The sequence below is a fragment of the Colletes latitarsis genome, chromosome 14 (assembly GCF_051014445.1).
Source record: "Colletes latitarsis isolate SP2378_abdomen chromosome 14, iyColLati1, whole genome shotgun sequence".
In the NCBI taxonomy this organism is placed as follows: domain Eukaryota; kingdom Metazoa; phylum Arthropoda; class Insecta; order Hymenoptera; family Colletidae; genus Colletes; species Colletes latitarsis.
In genome coordinates this window covers 25154835-25172778 of record NC_135147.1, presented here as the reverse complement: position 1 = coordinate 25172778, position 17944 = coordinate 25154835, and the positions used below count along the sequence as shown (strand labels likewise).

Here is a 17944-nt window from a genome sequence, read left to right as displayed (position 1 = left end):
ATTGTTACAGTGTCAGAAAGAATTTGAAGAGATTGAAGCTTGATCGCTATGGTAAGAAATTCACATTCCGTAGAATAAGCTTATAGAAATATGTTGTTCATTGCTAAGGAAAAAAAATAATTGCAGTAAATAAATACAGTACACCTCCATATAATATTGGGGGTATATTACGTGGTATAACAAATCGCGTTATACGAGGCTTATAACTCGTACAAAATGTGACGATAGGTCGTTTAAAAATGAAACAATTCGACCAATTCCTCAAAAAACTATTCCGTAAAAATGAATATATTTTTATCGAAGTGTTTACACAAATGAGAATCTCCTTGTGCAAGTGGAATTCCTTTATCGTTGTACGCGGTTCTGATCCCTCACGTTGTTAGAGAATTATAGCAATTTTTTAAACACGTTATACGATGATTTCTTACGCATGTGTTTACGTAGACACTCTTTAGAAATGATGTTAATATTCTCTGTTACATTATAGGAATTATTCGTTTTCAGATGTTTAAAGCAGTATATTTGGCTACTTTCCTGGCGTTCGTTGCTATCAGTCTTGCGGCCGACAGTAACTATCAAATTGTGCCCCTTACCAGCTTATATCATCAATAATATCTAATGATCCTTCTCTCTAGGAAAGATCGTCTGTTACTTTGGTAGCTGGGCGGTCTACCGTCATGGACTGGGCAACTTCCAGGTCTCCGACATCGACCCGCGTTTATGTACCCACATGATCTACACTTTCGCTGGTATCACCACCAACGGTGATGTCAGAATTCTGGATCCATGGGCTGACTTGTCAGACAGTGGCGGTAAAAACGGTTACGGAAAATTCACCGAGCTCCGTCACTCGAGTCCAAGCACCAAGGCGATGATCGCTATCGGTGGTTGGAACGAGGGATCCTCCAAGTACTCTCAGGTCGCCAGTGATCCTACTCTGCGTGCTAGATTCGTCCAGAATGTGGTGAACTTCTTGAAAAAGTACGACTTCGATGGCTTCGACGTCGACTGGGAATATCCCAATCAACGCGGCGGTCAACCATCCGATAGGGGAAACTTCGTGACTCTGTTGAAGGATCTCAAACAGGAGTTCAACAAGTACGGTTACATCCTCAGCGTGGCCGTGGCTGCTGCCGAGGGGTCTGCCTCTCAATCCTACATCATCCCAGAAATATCGAAACACGTTGATCTCATCAATCTTATGGCGTACGATTTTAACGGTTCCTGGAACAGAAATGTGGGCATCAACGCTCCTTTGTACGCTTCGCCCAAAGAATCTGGTTCCCAAGCTAAACTCAACGTCGTATGTATATGATTATTGGTACACGAAATGATCCTGCATACGTTGCACGAGGCATTGCGGAACGTACACGCGTCGATATCCTTAATTTTCAGAATGCATCGGTTACTTATTGGCTGCGGAATGGTGCACCAGCTGAGAAGCTCATGCTTGGTGTTCCCTCATATGGTAGATCTTTTACACTAGCAAATGCTAATGATAACGGAGTAGGTGCTCCAGCCAGTGGTCCTGGAACTGCTGGTCCTTATACGACGGAGGAGGGTATGTTAGGGTACAACGAAATTTGCATGAATTTACGCGAGGGTGACTGGACCGTTGTCCGTGAGCCAGATCAACGCGTGCCTTACGCTTTCAAGGGCAATCAATGGGTTGGATACGATGATGTTACGTGAGTGTTTTACTTCTTATCTTCAAGAGGAGGGAGCAACGTAGGAACTTGTGCATTCGTGTTCATTTTCAGGTCTCTTCTAGAGAAGGGCAAATATATCAACTCTATGGGTCTTGGCGGCGCTATGCTGTGGAGCGTCGATACCGATGATTTCCGTGGTACTTGTGGTTCGAAGTATCCTCTTTTGACTGCTTTGAACAGCGTTTTGAGAGACAATGTACCAGCTCTTAAATCTAATTTACCGGCGCATGCAACTTCAGTACTGACCCAGGCAACTTCAACGCCAGCTAGTACAACACAGTCGCTTACAAAATCAGACTCTATCTGTACACACGAGGGATACGTTCTCAATCCGCAAGACTGTTCAACGTTCTACTATTGTCAGAACGTGATCGGTGAACAATATCGGGTATTCACGTTTCATTGCCCCGAAGGACTTGCTTTTGATATGTCCATTGATAGCTGCAACTACAAAGACGACGTTCCGGGCTGTTAAATTAATATTTACTAATTTAACAATGTTTAAACAAGCATTATAATAAATGATATTAATGAGACACTTCTTTTCATTTCTTGTTGTTTCTTTTAAAATGTATGTATGTTACTTGCTATAATAAATTAGATTTTGCCAATACGCCATTTGCAATTCGTTTGAATTGATCGTCATGTGTCATGGCGTCGTTTGGGCGCCAACAACATGTTATTTGCATTCGACCGTAACAAAAATGAAATAAAAATTTAAAGCAAATCATTAAATGCTAACATTAAATGAAGGCACTTGTAAAATGTGAACAAGAATAAGAATAGTGATTAAATGTCAACGGATGAAGAGTACATACCTCGTTATATTCGCAAAACTTTCAACAGGTCTGATCGCGCCAATGTCTATAAAATGAATAACGATTCTTTTACGCGGCAAATTACGGAGATACACCACGATGAACATCTTAAAATCATATTAATTTTTCGTAATTTTTTCTTAGAAAAAACTAATATAAATAAACAATTTTGTGATACAACCCGTGTACAGGTTATACAGTCTGCATCACACAATTACTAAGAAATATGTGACGTATTTTTTCTGTTTTTAAGGTACATCAATAGTACAAATTAAAAAGCCATTGAATACGTGTATAACTGATTTATATAAACTTTTTTCCGAATATGGCTGGCGTGACTAATTTTATATTTTGCGCTGATAAACGGAAATTGTTTTGTATATGATTACCGTAGTACTACTGACGAAAACATCATGGCGTCTTTGTTCCACTTCCTTTCCACGACGTGCTTTCCAAAATGCAGAAGGTGAATTTTTCATGCCGCTGATTGTTCAAGTTTATCCGACTTTATAAAAAAGTAAATGTATGTTTTGAAGCTAACGCGTGATTTTCTTTACAGAAACAGAAGGAACCGATCCAGTCCGTGCAAGTGTTCGGGCGCAAAGTAAGTGGAACCGCCAACAAATAAGCGAGGTTATGTTTGCGCGTGTTTCTACATAATTATGCACGTTTCTATTTACAGAAAAGCGCAACCGCGGTCGCATATTGCAAACGAGGACGTGGAAATCTTCGTGTTAATGGACGGCCACTGGAATTAGTGGAGCCTCGTGTATTGCAATACAAATTGCAGGAGCCGATTTTATTACTTGGCAAAGTGAGTACTCGTTAACGCGATAACTGTCACGAAACTAGAAAAGTCACGCTTTACTGGTGCTGTGAACTCGTGCAGCAAGATTTTATACGTAACATCTGATTAAAGAAAAATAATTTGTAAACTTCTTGACAAGAATCCATGATGTTCTCTTATTCCGAACATGACTATTTGTGATTATAGACAAGGACACTGAGAAGATAAATTACATGTTCTCTAGATGAAGGATATGTCTATTTGAAACGGTGATATACAACTTATTATGTTTTTTATCATAGGAAAAGTTCTCCGGCGTTGACATTAGAGTAAGAGTAAATGGAGGTGGTCATGTAGCACAAATTTATGCTATCCGTCAAGCTATTTCCAAAGCTCTTGTTGCATACTATCAGAAGTGTAAGTATAAAGGAAAGATTTATATTGTCTGCAAAATACAGTAGTGCCCACTGAAATGTTCGCGGTTATCCCCACCAATTCTTGGAAGTTAAGCGGCTTTGAACATCGAGCGTGTCGAGCGTAACTTGACGCCGGTCGTTATCAATACATTGTATATATGTAAGTATATGGTTTCGGGTGTCAACTATTGTATCTCACTCGCACTTATCATCTTTCCTTATTTCCATTGAATTCTGAGAAATGACCATGCCCACTTAAGTGATCGAGGCCCGTCCCGAACGCGAACACTTAAGTGGGCACTACTGTATAAACATGTAACAGTGATACTGAAAATATTAATGTATGCAAAACATATATAACATTTAGAATATCTTTTCCCAGATGTTGATGAAGCAAGTAAAAAGGAAGTAAAAGATATCCTTATTCAATATGATCGTACCCTCCTAGTTGCTGACCCGAGGCGGTGCGAGCCAAAAAAATTTGGTGGTCCAGGTGCCAGGGCCAGATACCAAAAATCTTATCGTTAATATTTACAAATTTCACCTTACATTTTATTCATATGCTGAATAAAAATTTTTAAAACCGATTATTGTTCCAGTGTCATTTTCTAACTTATACCTTTGCACCATTGCACCATTTGCTATTGGTGGTAGCAAGAAAATAATAATCTTTTATTTTATATCAAATGTGCTAACTTAATTACAGTTTATTGTTATGAAAATGTCAATGATCTAATGCTCTATATTCGTGTACAATATTTGAAATTAATTTCATTAAATTTAATATTCGTGTTGGCATGTCATGCGATTGACAATTGCGCTTCGCCGCATGCACCAAACGTGCACCAGGGCCGTAATAGCGAGATCCCTAAATGATGGGGAAAGAAGCTAATTTTTTGAACAAAATATAATCATCCTCAATATTAATGTGATATTATTATATGATGATAATTCAAATTAAAGTATGAAAAACTATATTTCAACGTTTAATTTATCTATTTATTACTATCAACAACTTATGTTGATTCTGTGTTTGAACTATCAGAGTTTAAATTAATTATAAATGATTCAGTTAATGACAATATAATGGTCCAATTGCCAAAATTTGTGTTCGATAATTTGACCAACAAAGCTGCAATATAATTTGTAATTTGCGATTAAATCATCTTGATTGAATTTAATGCATCATGCGAGGGCCCTTCTCAGGGGCTGCTCTCTGTTTATATTTTCTGCCAGTTCTCGTTGAATCGAGCGTAGTTACACACGTCAAGATTATAACATTGCAACTTATTTTTCAAGTATAAGAAATAGCATATACGTAAACATGAAGAACCGATTTAATTCTTACGATATTGTCTGCTCTATAAGTGAGCTTCAAAAGTAAGTAAATCACAAAAGCATAATTTTTTTTCATTACAGAGGTTATGGTTAAAGATGTAAATACAATACGTTTCGTTTAAACTATTTGAAAGATTTGTGTGTTGATAAATACAATAAGAATGCATTCGTACGTACAATTCATCTTGATTTTTAGGCTCATTGGTATGCGTGTTAATCAAATATACGACATTAATCACCGTACTTATCTTATACGTTTTCAACGAAACGAAGAAAAATGTATTCTATTACTAGAATCTGGTTATAGAATTCACACAACAGCATTTGAATGGCCAAAAAATGTAGCACCATCAGGATTTTCTATGAAGGTACGTAGTATTAATATTTTAATTATTTTCTACAGAGATATTAAGTTAAAGAATTATTCGTTTCGAATGTATTTATTTATTGTAATTCCTTAATTTTCATAGATGCGTAAACATCTCAAGAATAAACGACTCGAAAGTCTTAGTCAAATAGGTGTAGATCGAATAATAGATTTAAAATTTGGAAGTGAAGAGGCAGCTTATCATATAATTCTAGAGTTATATGATCGTGGTAATATAGTTCTTACAGATTACAAAATGACTATTTTAAACATTTTGAGACCTTATACAGAGGGAGATAAAATTAAGTAAGAAAAAAAATCAATTATCAACATGATAAAATTATAAAAATTTTAATAGGAGATTCTAGAGGCCAAAATAAGACGAAAATCAAGAATATTAATTTGTTGATTGAGGCTTCGTTAAAAAGTTATTAAAAAATTAAATTAAAAAATTTCAAATCATTCACGGAAAAATTATTTTCGGTTGTAGGGGTCAATTACAATCATTTTTGGTGAATAGACATACCCTCGAAATCTTACGCACTTTCGAGAAAAAAATTCTTCACCGAAAATATACTGTGTGGCCGGAAATGTTTCTATAACTTTTTAACAAAGCCACCATCAACAAATTGATATTCTTGATTTTCGTCTTATTTTGGCCTTTAGAATCTCCCATTAAAATTTTTCCCATGGGTGGCTGAACACCCTGTATATTATATAAATGTAAAAGAATGTTAAAAAAAAATATGTCATGATTAGGTTTGGTATTGAGGATCAATATCCTACAGATCGTGCTCATAAAAACACAACACCGCCTATGGAAGAAATTCAGCAACGTCTTGAGAAGGCTAAAGAAGGAGAGAATCTTAAAAATGTCCTAAATCCACTTTTAGAATTTGGTTCTAGTGTAATCACTCACGTTTTATTAAAATATGGTTTTCCTCCCAATTGTAAGATTGGGAAAGATTTTAATGTTGTAGAAGACATGCCAAAGTTAACTTTAGCATTAGAATACGCGAATGAAATGATAGATTCTGCGAAAAGAAATGTTTCTCCGGGATATATTATACAAAAGAAGGAAATAAAACCGACTCCAGATGGCAAAGATGAAATTATATATACCAATATCGAATTTCATCCGTTTTTATTCGAACAACAGAAAAACTGTCCTTATAAAGAATTTACTTCTTTTGACGCTGCTGTGGATGAATATTTTTCCACCATGGAAGGCCAGAAGTTAGATTTAAAAGTGTTGCAACAGGAACGCGAAGCCGTCAAGAAATTGCAAAATGTAAAAAAAGATCACGATCAGAGACTAATGACATTGGAGAAAACTCAAGAGTTAGATAAACAGAAAGCAGAATTAATATCCAGAAATCAAGGATTAGTGGATAATGCTATATTAGCTATACAAAGTGCTCTTGCGAATCAAATGTCTTGGCCGGATATAAAAGTTCTATTAAAAGAAGCAGATAGTAGGGGAGATCCTGTTGCATCTGCAATTAAGCAGTTAAAATTGGAAACAAATCACGTTTCGTTATTGTTACACGATCCTTACGTGGACAGCGACGAGGAATCGGAATTGAAACCGATGTTAATCGATATCGATTTAGCCCACACGGCTTTCGGAAATGCTAGAATGTATTACGATCAAAAGAGATCGGCGGCTAAAAAGCAGCAGAAAACATTAGAGTCTCAAGATAAAGCCTTAAAGTCTGCAGAGAAAAAGACAAAGCAAGCGTTAAAAGAAGTGCAAGCCATTCATACTATTAACAAATTGAGGAAAATCTATTGGTTCGAAAAATTTTATTGGTTTATTAGCTCCGAAAATTATCTAGGTAGCTATTATAGTAACGTATTAATATTCTGATTATTGTTATATTAATAATTTTATGATTTGTTAGTAATTGGTGGAAAAGACCAACAGCAGAACGAATTTATTGTAAAAAGGTGTCTTAAATCTGGAGATGTATATGTTCATGCTGATTTAACTGGTGCTAGTTCGATAGTTATTAAAAATCCGGGTGGCAATCCTGTGCCTCCAAAAACTTTAGCTGAAGCAGGCACAATGGCTGTTGCCTATAGGTAGGCCAGCGATTGTACCTTATTCACGTATATTTTTTTATTATAAAGATATGATAATTAACAATTACCTTATTAGTATTGCGTGGGAAGCTAAGGTGGTTACAGGAGCGTGGTGGGTAAATAATGATCAGGTGTCGAAAACTGCTCCAACTGGCGAATATCTTACTACTGGATCGTTCATGATTCGCGGGAAAAAGAATTATCTACCACCGTGTCAATTAATTATGGGATTAGGATTCCTATTTCGCTTGGAAGAAAGTTCGATTGAAAGGCACAAAGACGAGAGGAGGGTTCGAGTTGTAGACGACGAAAGTGAACACGTAGAATCGATAATCGAAGAAGATCGAGAAATCGAATTAATAGAGGATTCTGAAGAAGGTGAAATGTCGAACGTAAAAATATATAAAATAAGTAATAAATTGACCACAACTAATTCGGATTATAAATTAAATAGACGAACAGCCAGAGAAAACGGATTATTTAGATCCTGTTGAAGAAGAATCCAAAGAAGACTTAATCGAAGATGCTAACGACAAAGACGATAACACATCTCAATTTCCCGATACGCAAATTAAGATCGATGTGTCTGGTCCAAAGTAAGTTACAGGATATAGATTTGCTTCTTATTATTGAAAATTATATCTCACGCGTAATTATGTTCGTGCATAGAATGAAACTACTTGTCGATAATAGTCAGTCAACGATGTTGCAAAAAGACGAAGAAAATGTAATATATTTGGGTGACGATAAACCGGTAATATTAAAAACTGTAGCAAAGGAAAAAAGTTCGAAAAATACGCAGAAAGAACCTTATAAAAAAGAAAGTGAAAAGATTGAGGTAGAAACTAAAAAAAATGGTCAAGCAGTATTAAAACGGGGACAGAAGGGAAAATTGAAGAAAATGAAAGAAAAATATAAAGACCAAGATGAGGAAGACAGAAGACTATCTATGCAGATTCTTCAAGTAAGAATAGTTCATCTTGATAATATTGATATTATTACAAACATACACATTATAGTACAATTGTACTTGGTGGTAAAATTTGGAGAAAGGTTTTTATTTGTTATTAATTTTGTAACACTATTCAGTCAGCAGGTGTTGCGAAAGAAGATAAACGAAAAAGTAAAAATAGAGATCCATCAGGGCCAAAACAACAAGGAAAGAAAAAGAATATAACGAAACCAACTCGACCGCAAAATACTCAAACTGTGGACAATATTGACGAGGAAGACACGGGTCCGGGACCGGAAGTAGACATGCTAAATCAGTTAACAGGAAAACCTGTCACAGAAGACGAATTGTTGTTCGCCGTACCAGTAGTGGCACCGTATAATGCAATATTAAATTACAAGTAAATCGAAATGTTCACCTCGTATCGCTTTTATACAGTGTTCCATTTTAATAGCGACGTGAATAAAATGGGACAGCTTGTATTAAAAATTTGTAATTTCTTTTTCTTTATGTAACGTATTGTTTTTCAGATTCAAGGTAAAATTAACACCGGGAATGTGTAAGAGAGGTAAGGCAGCGAAAACTGCCTTAGCGGTATTTATGAAAGATAAAGAAACTACTTCGCGAGAAAAGGACTTGTTGAAAGCTGTTAAAGGTGAAACAATAGCTAGGAATATTCCTGGAAAAGTTAAAATAAGCGCTCCGCAAATACAAAAACTGAAGAAGTAAGTATTTCTAGTATGTATAATATTTAACAATATTTCAACACAGAATGTATATAGAGAAGATTTCAATCCGATTTATATTATGGATAAATTATTGTCTTTGCCAAGGAGTGCGCGAGGTATACATGAAAATATTATAAGATCTATATAATTTTTAAACATTGTTAGTAAATGTCTATGTATTTGTATGTATATATAATAATGTGCTTGTACAGAATTGATAGACCGATAAAAATATTTTCAAGAATAGATTGTTTAAGTAAAATACGAATTTTTATCACCAAATAATTCATAGCGTATTTTTTATGTTCGTATTCACATAAACTTGTTGCTAACTTTATATATTTTGTACAATTTTTTAACTCGAGGGCGTATCAAAATATATTTATTTTTCTCAATATAAATTACGTGAAAGGTAACACGCACTTGCAAATAGTAGTTCTTTTGCGCAATTTACATATTAACAAACATTGCCTTTATAAATTTCAATAAAAATACAGCAATGTACAAAAGTTCTACTAAATTAAGATTACTCTTAATGCGTGTCAATGCATTAAGACATGGTTAATACTTATAATAATTATGCATCAAACATGTCTTCGTCAGAACTAGCTTTACGGATACTCAATGTTTCTGGTGTTTTTATACTATTCGAAGTTGCCTTCCGAGCAGGTCGTGACCGTGATCCCTTTGATATAATCTGCAACAATGAAATATAGATATACGATAGCTTAATAATAGTAAAGTATAACTTTACTGTAATTACATATTAGTTCGAGTACTAAGTGAAAAAAAAAAGATTTCATGCATTACCTCTGGTTCAGATTCTGAATTCGATTCATCATAATAATTTACAAGTCTTTTTTTATTTTTAACTTGAGCCTTTTCTTCTCGAGATTTATTTATACGTACAGAATTAACAGATTTCTTTGTTTTTTTAACTATCGTTATGTCGTATTCTTCATCGGATTCGATGTTGTTCAATGCTTGTTTTATGTCTTTTAAATTACCGCGTTTTTTATTCATTATAATGCCTACATTACTATCATCAAGACTCACTGCAGGACTTGAATTTTTTATCGACATTAAACGTGGACTTTTTCTATTTTTGTCAACTATTTTTTTCGTTTTTTGCGGGGTGATCTTTATAATTTTTGGCGTATTATTAGTAACGTTAGTTTTAAATTCTAATTTCCCATCTGGTTTATGCGACAATTCTTTCAATCCATCTGTTAGTATCTTTCTGAATTTTTCGTAATTCGGTGTTTCATTGAATTTCATACTTGCTAATTGAGTCATATATTTAAGTATAGGATTTGGAACTGTTCCATGAAAAGAGTCACGTAAGAACTCCGGAATATTATCAAATGCTTTTTCCTTTTGTTTTTGTACTACAACTGGGTCTAATAAATCTGTTTCCCATAAAAGTGAACCACATAACCATTGAATCATATTATAACCCAGAATTTCGAAATCACCGCGCATTGTTGGTACTGAGAATTTAAAAAATACAATATCAAGAAACAAGAAATATACGTTCACAAATTTCGTAGACGTTTTTTATTTTTACCTCCCATGTGAGCATCTCTACTAGTATACGCAATAGTTCCATCATGTGCTTTTTTTGGATCGCGTTTATATTCGTCTTTTGTCGTGTAATGGGAAGCCAAACCAAAATCTACTAAATAAACTTTATCTTGAGATTTTAAATCTAACAACAAATTTGCTCCTTTTATATCTGCATGTACGTATGTCTTAAAATGGATGTATTCTAATACATGTATCTAAAATGTATGCAGATATAATTTGAATTCTTCATTTTGAAAATAATCGTAAATATTTTGTTCATCTATATCAAGTACCAGTGAAATATTGTATAAATCTAATGATCAAAAAAAAAATTTTTCTATGAGATCTTACTATTTGTAAAGCTATTTTGTATACTGTATGTTCCGGAAATCGTCTATTATTTTCTTCAAATAGTTTCCATAAGTCTGTACCATACCGATCCATTACAACAAATCGGTATTTTATATTCTTATATTCATGACTTCCAGATCCGATGTATTGAGGCATCCCAAGCATAGAAAGTTTCTTTTTTTTTCGCCAACTATCGACTGAAATAAATAATTAATAATTAAACAACTGGATGTGCATATATATACCATTTAAATATAACTTTATTAAAGTTTAACTCACTTTCATCCGGTTTGGCATTTCTCATATAAAAATGCATTTCTACAAATAATGGCCCATTTTCATGTGGTTCCTGGAACAATTTAATTTGCAAAATATATGTTATGTTGGATAACCAACTAAGCATAAATAGACGACTAATTGATACTCACGATTTTGATTACATTGGGATAATTTTTTGGAACTTTCCCATTGTATGGAGCAGCTGCAATTATTATAATTAGACGGTTTGTGTATATTGCGTAAGATGTTAAGTCATTTATAAATATAAATATACAGAAAACGTAGCTCTGTTTATTGCATAGATTACGATTGTAATTAAAACGAGACAACAATGCGAAAATGAGTACCTACCAGAATAAATTTCACCAAAACCACCGACACCGATAGATTTTCCGAGAATCCACTGTTTTTTCGTTATATCTGTTAATATTTCACCGGCTGATATCGGATCCGGTAGTTTGTATAATGCCTTCTTTTTAGGTGCTTTTTTCACTGGTTTGTTAGACATTATAAGGTTACGAAAATCTGTTCTTTGTAACGTGTACAAAAACGTTTAACGTTTCTGAAATCACGACAAAGAACGAAGAACGTTTACGACTTCTAAAATATGATATGATTACGTTGTGACAAGTAGTATTTAAAGGAACACTTTATAACGTTGTTCAATCCGAATAACGATTTCTTGTGTACAGCTGCTTAGCCGCTGTGAACATGAAATAAATTTAAAAGCGGGAACTGAATATCTCCAGTGTTGTCTTGGAGTACCATGAAAATTCCTATGAACGGGAATACGTTACGATGAAATCGTCTATTAAGAATGTGTACAATGAATTTAAAAATATTGTTCTTTCTAATGGTCGTTAGAATGTTTTCTCGTCGTTAAATGTGTTTCATTTAAATTGCTTTATGCAAGCAAATATTATACCAGATAATTTAATTCGTGCTACATAGGGGGAAAGTCACCAAAGACCAACTATAAGGCCGTCGAATTAGTATGATGGGCAAGTAGACTGTAGTTGTGTATAAATATATCTAAGTTGCAAAGAATTATTCGCGTTTCTTTGTTCAGTTAAAGTTGGAAATAATTTGCATTAATTGTATAGTTCTATTTAGAGTCGCAAGCGATGAGAACTTTTCGCATTTGCTATTTCAGATCCCAATTTCGAGGATCAGACCTCGATATATCAAATGTTATAATTGTTTTGAGTAATGTAAAAGTATTTTGACTTTAGGGCCATACGAACGTACAATGCGTAAATAATTTTTTATCAAAACTTTTGTCAGAAGCAAAATTCGTGAATTTGCTGACGTTACCGACGTCGATGATCGGGTTAAATATGATTTACAGAGTTATTGTCTTTAAACACAGAGTGCGTTGCAAAACTACTGATTCTTTACGTGGTTAGTATTTTGGTTCGTTAGAATAAACTCTTATTGAATCGGTGCTGTAAACAGTATTTAATTAGTGATTAAATTATTGTGTAGAAAAGATATATTTCTTGTAAACGTGTAATCTAAATACGGTGAGTGCTATGAAACGTGAAGTGTCGACAGATCCACGATACTTTAACTCGATAATCGATTATCATTACAACAAATAAATGGTAATAAAATACGTATCATATTATTTCTTGATAATTATTAAATACTCTGGCAAAAGAAAGATCATTTTTAGATCAGTTTCTGATTTAAGCTGACCTCTGGACAATCATTTTACAATTCCAGAAAGAAAAAGAATAAAATTTGTTAGAACGGAAATTCTACAATCGATAATCGAATAGAAATATTCGTCGTCAAGTGTGCACTCTATGCGTAAAAAATGTAACTTTGTGAATTATAATTACATGTGATTGTCGAAGTGAATAATGTTAACAAATTCAAGGATCTTATTATATTTAATTTTTGTTTATATCCGCGGTTTCTACCTAAGCATCTTTCGTTCGGCGAATAAACGAAGTTTCGAAAGCAAGCTTCGGGAGACATCGGAGCCTTCCGCTCCCCTCTCCCCAATTCGCGAGCGTTACTGGGTACAGCGAGAGGACGCCATTTGTTGTTTGAAAGTTGGCGTAGTAAGACGTATCAAGACGCGCCGGCATTTCGCGATTAACGATGTGCGTATTTCTAACCTTCTGGTATTTCCTCATTAATACTACTCGCGTTTACTTTCTATCGATACTTTCGCATAACATTGATTATAAATTCAATCGACATCGTAACAAATATTAAATAGGTTTCGTACTTCTTCTCTGACATTCGACCGGTGTTAATTGTTAACATTTCTCTTTGAATTTAATTACGATCTCTTGTAATACGGTCAGGATTTAATCATTACTTAATCATATTAATCGTTCATGTACTTTAATGCATTTCTATTTGGTTTTGTTACAGTTGCTGATTGGAATTCGAAATCAAAGGATTCCTTTTCGAAATAGAAGCTTCGGGAAACATCGGAGGCCCCCCCCCTCCCCCGCCTCCGAGCTAATTCGCAAGTGATGCTGGGTACAGCGAGGGGGCGCCATTCCTGTTATAAAAATTGGCGCAGTAAGACGTGTCGAGACATGTTCAGACATGTTCAATCGTCGTCGAGGTACGTATTTCTAATCTGTTGATATTTCATCATTATTACTACATTCGTTTACTCTCTAACGGTACTTTCGTGCAATATTAATACGTTTCTACCATAAATTGAGTCGGAATTGTGCGAAAACTGAATCGGGTCTCGCGCGTTTTCTTCGATATCTAACCAGCGTCGATTCGTTGTATCTCCCTAAACGAAATTACGTGTCTTGTACATGAATTATTGTTTAATTACGATTAGATATGTTTTCTGCAATACATTTGACTTTAATTTGTATTCTATTTCTGCAGCAGTCTCTGATTGGAATATGACGCCATGGGATATTGGCGCGCAAACGACACCATAGATGGCAGACAACTCGACTTTTGAAGAGAATATTTGAACGTTCAACCTATAATATTGGCGCGTAAACGACACCATGGTAGATGGCAGATAACTCGACTTTCAAAGGGTATTTGGTAACGTTTAACCTATTATAACAAAAATTAACATCATATTAATATTTATATATTTTTGTCTATTTATTAAGTTATTTATTGATACATAATTTTATAATCGATTCGTGTTAAGATGAATCATGAAAATGGATAATGAACTTTTTACTTTTTTCGATATGTATCAAAGTATTTTCGATTGTGTGATACTTACGAATGGCTAACGGTTAAGAGCAAATTGGAATGATTTATATTTAATTGTATTCTGGCCGCGAGTATTATTTATTAAATTAATTATTTATGAATTGTAATTGTAATTTCTATACATTTTTGATGCAAGTTTAAGAAAACATAGAAGCTACGTAGTTGGATTATGCTATTGAAGCATAAATAATAAATGAACTTTAATTTTTGCAAATTTCGGAATATTTATAAAAATTACGATATATTCGAACATTCGATAAAATAAATATAATCATTCCTATAACTCTAATTGTGAAAGTTGGCGATATAATATTTATAAATCGAATAATTACTGTAAAGCAATTATTTTCGTGAATAATATTTCATCGTTGAAAATCACATCGAGAATATTTCGCCTTCGTGGCATTAACCTTTCACGGTTACAGCAGTTCTAAGTAAAGCAGTGTTTCTGTTGACGAACATTGAAAGAAAAGAGAAACCATGTAGGAAAAGCACAGGTGTGCTCGTCGTGTTTCTTCTTTCCTGTCCTTTTCTTTTCAGGCCTTCTTTTTCCAGGAAATTTGTTGGCCGCGCGCAATGCGGCCGGTAGCTTCAGTGTTTGTGCGTAGCAACAGTTCGTTTTTCAGGGTAATGTGACCCTGAGTCGTTTACATGTTAGGCAAACGCGATAATAGAATCAGTGTTTGTCACGCAGTTTAAAATTATTTCCAGAGCATCGTGGCTCTCTTTATTTTCTCAATCGCGAGATTAGAGTCATTTGTTCGCCGATTTGAATCTTCGGTCGCGGTTAATCTAATTTAATACTTTCTAGTCAAATTAATTATTTTTTCAATTTAAAATTTAAACTCCCCGTTACCGGAATTAGAGTCAGTGCATCACTGAAGAGGATTATTGGGCGATGCTCCACGAGTAAACAATGTAAGTATAAATTTATACTTTGAAACTTTTAATTAAAAATTTCTACAGTTTTAACAATAGATTCTAATTGTTTTCTTACAGTTTTATTTCAGTCTCTGAACGTGATCTTGAAAACCAGCAGCTGTACCCAGGGGGGTATCGGGCGATGGACCACGAGCGAACAACGTAAGTATAAATTTATACTTTGAAATTTTTAATTAGAAATCTCTATAATTTTGACAATAGATTATAATTGCTTTCTTACTCTTTATAGCAGGACCATGCAGAGGGCTTTGATGACTTCCACTGGGCAGCAGCATCATCATCATGCAGTCATTCCAGAGGTACAAGATCATCATTGGCGAGTTGCATGTTATTTGTTTTCCTCTGGTCCCCAATCATGTTGTAGGATGAAAGATCCGAACCAACACGGGTGACCAGTTGTATACTTGGTATTTTTGACGAGTTAAGTGACCGCGGGTATGAAAAATACCCGTGAGCATTAATTGTTATATTTTTTTAGTGCAGGCTAGAGTCTTCTTGCACTCGCGTTTTTTAATTTTACCAATAAACATTACACAATATGATTAACAATTTTTATAAGATACATGAAATATTTTTATTAACTTTATATGAATTATATAATTGAGTAGAATATAAATTAATATAATGTGAAAACATTATATTAATCATATGATTGAGTAGAATATCTTACAACATTAATATAATGATTAAATACTCGTTTCATATATGATGTGTTCCACGTGCAAGAAGGCGTTTCGCGACTGGTCGATTTTCAACTCAAAGGAACAAGCATATTACTTTCATGTTTTAAAAAATTTACTTTGACGACAGAATCGACCAAGGATAATTCAATATTTTGAATAATAATTTAATAGATTTATTTCAATTTGCAAAGTAAATTATTTTATCATGAAATTATAATTAAAGTCTTTCATTTTGAACAATTAAATTTCAATCATAAATTTTTCTTGAATAATAATATTTTTCAATATTAACGTACTCTGTTGTTGATATATTACATATAACAAGTCGAGTCATTTTAACTGAGAATAGATACCGTTTAATTAATTATTAATAACCACTTTGTCTAGTCAGGATTTTCAGGATACTTTTCCGTGTTCGTTGCCTAAGTTCATGCACATGCCCAGGTGTTATTTGCACGAGCGAAGGCAACGGGGCACGATGGTTTAGTTTGTAACATTTATAATAATTCACCTGTGCGACTGACAATGCTAGTGTATCGTGCACGATGTACTGTCCACATATGTGTGTTGTGGTTAGGTTGTGGAAGTGCATCGTTTCAAATGTTTATTACAATTTAGATACAGAATTTTTTAACATTACATTCCTAACAATCATAATAATAATATTAAACTTATTATTTACTTGGCAATTGTTCATATTGCATACACTTCAAATAATATTATAAAATGCATAATGAATTAGTTTTTCAATCTTATATAGAGTATATATTAGTAAAGACTATATTAGATATATTAAAATGTTTTACACAAATAATAGAAATACGCAATGGACACTAGCTTTTGTCAGTCCACTCCAAAAACTGGTACGTACACAATTAGAGTGTGATTGAAGTGTTATGTCCGGGTGTCGGAGGAACCCCGGGGAGTCCTCTCTAGTTTAGGTCGCGCCCGGACATTGAGAATGAGAACCGTGGAGTGTATGTTTGAGAGACTGAGTTTTGCAATTTTTTAAATATAGGGTTAGGTAGGTAGGTAACTTTCTCTGGTGTGTGTGCTAGATTTAAGTAGGTAGGGTCAGGGCAGGACTGTCCACATTAGTAATTCGGGCAGGCGCGTTTTCGCGTGGCAGTCCTGTTCCTGTAGTTACGATTTCGAGAGTAGAAATCTTGCTGATTCAAACGGTGCATGCTGTTTGTTTTAGCTTTATTTTCCACTCCTCGAATCGCGCGACTCTTAAAGTCGCTCTCTCGCGCTCGCGGTCGTGGTTAGGTCCTTTTCGAAACGCTCGTTCCCCTCGAGATCCACCACGTATGCTCTTTCAACAATTCGTACATTGTTGGAAGACTACGTATTGCACAAAATCTCGAGCCCGATCTTAAGTAAGTTTCAGACTTCGGCAGGACCGCCGAAGAAAGAAAAGGCTCTATATGAGCTGAAGAGGCCCTGACAAACTGTCACAAGAAGGGGCTACAACAAATGGCTTTTCATCTTCATCTCTGGATGAGGATGGAAAGTCATTCCTATTACACTTTGTCACTTAACTCGTCTGTAGTCGTAGTTAGTTTATTTTTCTGGCTGGCTCACGTATGCATGTACTTTGTACATGATTGCACCATACATGCCAGCCATCCCTCCCCTGTATTCTGTTGGCTGGCTCACGTATGCATGTACCTGGTACATGATTGCACCATACATGCCAGCCATCAG

General features: G+C 34.6%; 4 protein-coding genes across 4 annotated transcripts; 3 read left to right on the top strand and 1 right to left on the bottom strand.

Annotated features, from left to right (window-relative positions):
- Window positions 1–504: 504 nt before the first annotated feature.
- LOC143349786 (chitinase-3-like protein 1) lies at window positions 505–2184 on the top strand. The gene is made up of 4 exons (XM_076781313.1): window positions 505–568; window positions 636–1303; window positions 1396–1688; window positions 1761–2184. The coding sequence occupies exons 1-4, from the start codon at window positions 505–507 to the stop codon at window positions 2182–2184; spliced, it is 1449 nt and encodes a 482-aa protein (XP_076637428.1).
- Window positions 2185–2936: 752 nt separating this feature from the next.
- Window positions 2937–4317, top strand: Rps16 (ribosomal protein S16). The gene is made up of 5 exons (XM_076781263.1): window positions 2937–2993; window positions 3087–3131; window positions 3210–3341; window positions 3617–3731; window positions 4113–4317. The coding sequence occupies exons 1-5, from the start codon at window positions 2985–2987 to the stop codon at window positions 4256–4258; spliced, it is 447 nt and encodes a 148-aa protein (XP_076637378.1). The 5' UTR covers window positions 2937–2984; the 3' UTR covers window positions 4259–4317.
- Window positions 4318–4960: 643 nt separating this feature from the next.
- Window positions 4961–9485, top strand: Clbn (Nuclear export mediator factor NEMF homolog Clbn). The gene is made up of 10 exons (XM_076781706.1): window positions 4961–5110; window positions 5265–5436; window positions 5539–5741; window positions 6195–7273; window positions 7340–7520; window positions 7597–7898; window positions 7975–8116; window positions 8190–8484; window positions 8610–8872; window positions 9003–9485. The coding sequence occupies exons 1-10, from the start codon at window positions 5055–5057 to the stop codon at window positions 9199–9201; spliced, it is 2892 nt and encodes a 963-aa protein (XP_076637821.1). The 5' UTR covers window positions 4961–5054; the 3' UTR covers window positions 9202–9485.
- On the bottom strand, window positions 9346–12112 carry LOC143349990 (serine/threonine-protein kinase VRK1). The gene is made up of 7 exons (XM_076781707.1): window positions 11748–12112; window positions 11546–11598; window positions 11397–11466; window positions 11118–11314; window positions 10768–10981; window positions 10011–10690; window positions 9346–9897 (listed from the first exon to the last, which is right to left on the bottom strand). The coding sequence occupies exons 1-7, from the start codon at window positions 11902–11904 to the stop codon at window positions 9778–9780; spliced, it is 1491 nt and encodes a 496-aa protein (XP_076637822.1). The 5' UTR covers window positions 11905–12112; the 3' UTR covers window positions 9346–9777.
- Between the last annotated feature and the right edge of the window lie 5832 nt (window positions 12113–17944).